Consider the following 6,000-nt stretch of genomic DNA (forward strand, 5'->3'; position numbering starts at 1 on the left):
CTTACTTAGACTATATTTCTTGACCTACACAAACTACAGCCAGCCTAACATGGGTAAATCACGTGACTCAAGCTTCCATGTGGTTTTTGGCAGATTCTGCCTTGTGTATAATTTTCATGGAGTGTAAACCCGCTTTTCAGAATTGCCTATCAATATATCTGGAAAACTACTAGAGTAAAAACTCTTTCAAACGGCACCCTTTGATATAGTTCAGAATAACTTTTTTAAGTTTAAACACATACTTTGCAATGAGCACCTTCAACTTCGAATTAGATTTGATATAATTCAAGTCTTATCCTTCCCTGAAGACAATTCATGCCAGAGTTTAAAACTAAAATCATCTTATGCTGAGAAAGGATGGATTTATAACAGTTTTAGGCAGCAGGCGATAAAAAAAAAAAAAAAGCCAAAATACACACAAGCTCAGTGTCTCTTCTGGGGGCTGTGGACTACAGGTGGGTATCCCCAAACACCAAGTGTCATCAATCCCTCTGATAAAAATGACTTTTTAATTCCTTAGCTTCAAGTAAGAAACCCCTATGTTCCTATTGGGGGTAATTTATACAGTACCGCATCAGTACACAGGATGGTGTCTTAGTTTAAAAACAACCTAAGGTTGAAAATAAGGCCCTGAGGACAAATCTGTGGAGTTAAGACCATCTTCTAAAGCACTTCTACTAACACGTGTGCAATAACTACTGCTCTCATTTCATGTTCATCATTTTTTTTACTACCCTTAAGGCTCATTCTGCTTTACTTCGTGTTTTACAAAAAGTCTGTACGACAGGAAGTCACACAGACTGACAGGTGACTCACGGGCTGGACTGATTTAGTGATGCCAGCCTGAATCATCCTGACCAGTGATGGACAGCAAGCATGTCAGGATTTATCATGCGTCTTCAGAGTGCACTAACATTACCTGGTGGCAAAAAGTGCTCACAAAGAGACATCTGGTTCTGAAGATTAAAAGAAGATTCTTACTGAAGGCAGCGAATCAAATGCAGGTGCAGTTAGGATGAAGATGCAAAATCAGACCCAAAAGTATTTATTCTAGAACAACAATTACAGATGTATGTTTTTAATGGATTTAGTTAAGTGGCTCATTATTCTTTGTGTGCCCTCTTGTGATGCTAGAAAACATAAATAAACACGTACAGTAAACTATGAGTAAACTATTTAACTATGACCTAATGATGGCTACACAACTGGATTTTTCCATGTGCCTTTGTGGGGTGCTGAAGATAAACAAATCAACACTTTCAAAAATTAGCAACAAAGTCTTGACAGACTCAAACAAAATGACACTTTAGAAGTACGTGTCCCATACAGTGCTGTGAAAAAGCATTCAACTCAAACAGATTCCTTCTGTTTTTGCTTATTTGTCACACTTACCCATTTTTGATCATCAAACAAAAGGTTAATATCACACAAACGTAACCCGAGTAAAAACAAAATGTAGTTCCTTTTTTGGTCCATTCACTCTGTACGACACATGAAATATGGGGTATGCATAATGTTACATTTTAAAGGATGATTTCATTTAATAAAAGAGGGGGTGGGAAAGCTATCCAAACCAACCTGGCCCTATGTGAAAAAGTCTAATCTAAATCTAAATCTAATAGCTGGTTGAGCCTCTCTTGGTGGTAACAAATGCAATCATGATGGCTGGCAATGACGTTTTTCAGGTGGTTGTGGAGGAATGTTGCTGCTGTGCTTCAGATCATTGTCCTGCTGCAGAACCCGAGTGGGTCTGAGCTTAAGGTCACAAACTGATGGCCGGACGTTCTCCTTCAGGATTTTCTGGTAGAGAACAGAATTCTTGGTTCTAGCAATTACTGCAAGCAGCCCCAGACCATCACACTACCACCACCATGTTTGACTGTGGGTATGACAATCTATTTTTTGAAATGTAATGTTAGCTTTATGCCAGATGAATTGGGATGCAAACATTCCAGAAAGTTCCACTTTTGTCTCGTCAGTCTATAGAACATTTTCCTAAAGTCTTGGGGATCATCAGGGTGTTTTTTGACAAATGTGAGACGGGTCTTTGTGTACTTTTTGCTGAGCAGTGGCTATGGGCTTGGAATGCTCCCATGGTGGCCATTTTGACTTGTCTCTTTCTTCTTGTTGAATCATGAACTCTGACCATCACTGAGGCAGGTGAAGCCTGCAGGGCTTTAGATATTGTTCTGGGTCCTTTTAGGGCCTCGTAGATGAATCGTCGATGAACCTTTGGAGTTATTTTGGTCGGCTGCTCATGGGAAGGTTCACCACTATTCCGTGTTTTCTCCATTTGTGGATAATGGCTCTAATTAAGCAATTTTACATTCATTATTCAAGAAGAGGGCGGGAAATACTTTTTCCACACAGGGTGAGGTTGGTTTGGATGGTTTTTGTACCTTTAATAAATGAAATCATTTAGAAACTACATTTTGTATTTAATGAAGTTACCTTTGTCTGATATTAACATTTGTTTGCTGATCTGAAACATTTAAGTGTGACAAAAAAGAAAAAATCTGTAAGGAGCATATACTTTGTCACAGTACTGTATATGTGACTCTCCACAGGGGATGTTTTAATAGAAAACTGTTTTTTGTTTTTCAAAATTTCTAATTATAAAGATACAAAATAAACACTTGGTCATCTGTATCAGTAGTATTTTCCAGTTTACTAGGTACCATAAAAACATAACTACTAGTAACATGAGGTGGTACCTGAGAGCAGACTGCTGGGACCGATGCAAGTAGGGTGGTGGACGTGACACCTGGAGGCCCCTGCGGATGAGCTTTCCAGTCACAGGGTCATACGTCCGAACCTCCGGTGCTGCAGGTGGAGGTTTGGGGTGGATGGGAGCAGGGTGGAAAACCGGTTTCTGCAGGGAGCCCTGATTGTCCAGAAAAGCAGCAGGGCTGTTGCTCCTTTAAACATAAAGGTTGGATGTAGTCATTAGGACAAGTATTTTGTCTGATATGTTTTAATTGCACTGGAAGAGGCTGGTTCCCATACCGTGGTGTCTTGGAGTAGTCCTCCTTCAGAGGGTACAGCTGTTCCTCCACCCTCTCCCAGCGCTCCAGACAGCTCCACAGCCAGTCGGGGTTGACGACGTGGAGGTGCTTGCAGCCTTGTGCCTGACGCACCTTCTCTGTACCTGGTCGTTAGGGTAAAAAAGAAAGTAACAAGTCAGGACTTCATAATTAAAGACAATTATTATCAAGCTTCCATCAATAAGACGTTGATTTCTAATTCAAGCTGTTACAGCCAGCGGGAAATATCTTTTAACAGCATCGGCAACTTCATTTTATGATTATATAGGAGTGTTTAAATGCTGACCCAGGACATGCGAGACATGAAGTCAGACAAACGGGTACAATGAAAGAGAGAATGATTGAAAACCCGCGATTCACAGCTGAAGTTATGACGACCGTTGAAAGCTATGATTAAATAATCAGTTACCTTTGTGAGACGCAGTGCATGCAATAAATATCTACAAAACGTCTTGTTCTGGCAAACCATCAGGAAATTTTCAACAATTGCAGCTATTATTTACCGACCCATTTCTCATACTGAACTTATTCCCGTATGGTTTTTTTTCTTTCCGAGTTGAGAGCCAAGTGCTGTTCTCAGCTCTGTTGGCTCCAAGGCAGTGATAGCTTTACTTGCTGCTCTTTTGTTCCCATATGGTAAACTGGGCTGGTAGAAATAAAAAAAAAGAAAACAGCAAAAAACAAAACACAAACATAAATCCACTAATCTTTTCTTTTCTTTTTTTTTTTTTTTTTTAATGAGGGTAAAAATGGCCTGGACTTCATAAAAGAACTGTAGTGTTTATCTGGGTCTCGCTGGTGAAAGTTGGAGCTCTACTTTACCGAGAACAAAAACACAAATACAACCTGTAGCATTTACATGATACAGTCATGATTAAAGACACTTTCATTTGGACAAATGTCACTACAGAAGTAGCTGTGAGAAATTCAATTATGACCCAAGTTTTGAAATTAGAATTTCCACAAATGATTTTTGGCCCCTCGTGTCCAGTTGTGGGTAAAACTGAGAAAGCAATTTTGAAAAGAAGTTGCAGTCATGATATTTTAAGATTTTTTTTTTTAAATAAACCTTTCATTTAATTTATTGACTATGTAGTTTTGCTTTAGTTTATTTTTTTATTGAGGTTTCCCATTGCTGCTACGGATCCTGACTTCCTGACTGTAATAAGAAAACCTTCACTTACATGATAGAAGACCAATACTTATGTATAAAATCAAGCACCTAGGCATGCAGACTGCTTCTACAAACATTTGTGAAAGAATGGGTCGATCTCAGGAGCTCAGTGAATTCCAGTGTGGTACCATGATAGGATGCCACCTGTGCAGTTAGTCAAGTCGGGAAATTTCCTTTCTATTGTTGTTATAACAAAGTGGAAGTGTTTGGGAACAACAGCAATTTGGCCAAGAAGTGGTAGTTCATGTAAAAAGGCACAGAGGTCACCAATGTTCTGCAGAATCAACAGCTACAGACCTCCAAACTTCATGTGGTCTTCAGATTAACTCGGGAACTCAGAGCTTCATGGAATGGGTTTCCATGGCCGAGCAGCTGCATCCAAGCCTTCCATCACCAAGTGCAAAGCATCAGATGCAGTGGAGTAAAGCTCCCCACCACTGGACTCTAGAGCAGTGGAGACGTGTCCTCTGGAGGACAAGTCTGGGTTTGGCTGCTGCCAGGAGAACGGTTCTTGTCTGACTGCATTGGGCCAAGTGTAAAGTTTGGTGGAGGGAGGATCATGGTGTGGGCTTGTTTTTCAGTAGTTTGGCTCAGCAGCTTAGTTTCAGTGAAAGAAACTCTTAATGCTTCAGCAAACCAAGACATTTTGGCGAATTTCCTGCTTCCAACTTTGTGGGAACAGTTTGGGGACGGCCCCTTCCTGTTCACCAGGGCACAAAGCAAGGTCCATAAAGACATGGAGGAGGGAGTTTAGTGAGGAAGAACTTGACTGGCCTGACTTCAACCTGATAGAACAACTTTGGGATGAATTAGAGCGGAGACTGTGAGCCAGGCCTTCTGTCCAACATCAGTGTCTGACCTCACAAATGTGTTTCTAGAAGAACGGTCAAAACATCCCATAAATACCTGTGGAAAGCCGTCCCAGAAGAGTTGACGCTGTTACAGCTGCAAAAGGTGGACTAACATCATATTAACCCCCCCTCCCCAAACACACACACATATATCTCATAGAGCTAAAAATATAGACAGCACTGGTCACATGATCGTGTGACTCAATGGACAATCACTACCATCATCAAAACGAGAATCAGTCGTCTTGTTATAGCAGCATGGCTGAGTCGTGTGCGTGTTAAAACTGCACCAATAAACCAAAAACGCATCTGGAATATCCTTCCATAAGTAATTAGCACTGGTAACTCGGGTCAGCGAGTCTGCTCACTGACCTATGACTATAGATTAGAGTTGAGGCTCAGGTCTGCCCAGCTCGGGGAATAAGGGTTGCCAAGGAAATGACACAAAATCCACATCCATAAGTAGCAAAGAAACAGAACAAACAGTTGGTAGCAATACTGTAAAATATACATGGCTGCTGTTTACACATCTGTTTACAAAATGTGTAAAATTTAAGTGCAACATTATCCAGTTATTTTTTTAACAGGTTCAAACAATGAAAAAAGCCTTATTTATATATATGCAAATAGATTTCTAGCACTAGAGTTCTCTGCATTTGCCAAATTTAGATCTAGAATTAAAGTGCACATATCCTGATTTCCCTGAAGCTTCAGCTCCTATCAGTCTATCCTACATCCTATTATTGTTGTTTTTAATTGTCAAGCATGTTTAACTTTGACACTAGTATTGTTACTATATTTCATGAAGACAGGATGTTGCCATCACACCTTATCAACTTACAATCACTATATATATATATATATATATATATATATATATATATATATATATATATATATATATATATATATATATATATATATATATATA

The 6,000-nt window shown here is 39.7% G+C and overlaps 1 protein-coding gene across 1 annotated transcript in view; it reads right to left on the reverse strand.

Moving 5' to 3' along the window:
• Positions 1-6,000, reverse strand: part of ctdp1 (CTD (carboxy-terminal domain, RNA polymerase II, polypeptide A) phosphatase, subunit 1) — a 79,113-nt gene that overhangs the window by 57,869 nt on the left and 15,244 nt on the right. The window contains exons 9-10 of the mRNA XM_017421066.3: positions 3,007-3,148; positions 2,715-2,918 (exon numbers count right to left, since the gene is read on the reverse strand). Coding sequence (XP_017276555.1) covers positions 2,715-2,918; positions 3,007-3,148 — 346 coding nt within the window. The remainder of the gene's footprint in view (positions 1-2,714; positions 2,919-3,006; positions 3,149-6,000) is intronic.

The sequence above is a fragment of the Kryptolebias marmoratus genome, linkage group LG5 (genome assembly GCF_001649575.2).
Source record: "Kryptolebias marmoratus isolate JLee-2015 linkage group LG5, ASM164957v2, whole genome shotgun sequence".
In the NCBI taxonomy this organism is placed as follows: Eukaryota; Metazoa; Chordata; class Actinopteri; order Cyprinodontiformes; family Rivulidae; genus Kryptolebias; species Kryptolebias marmoratus.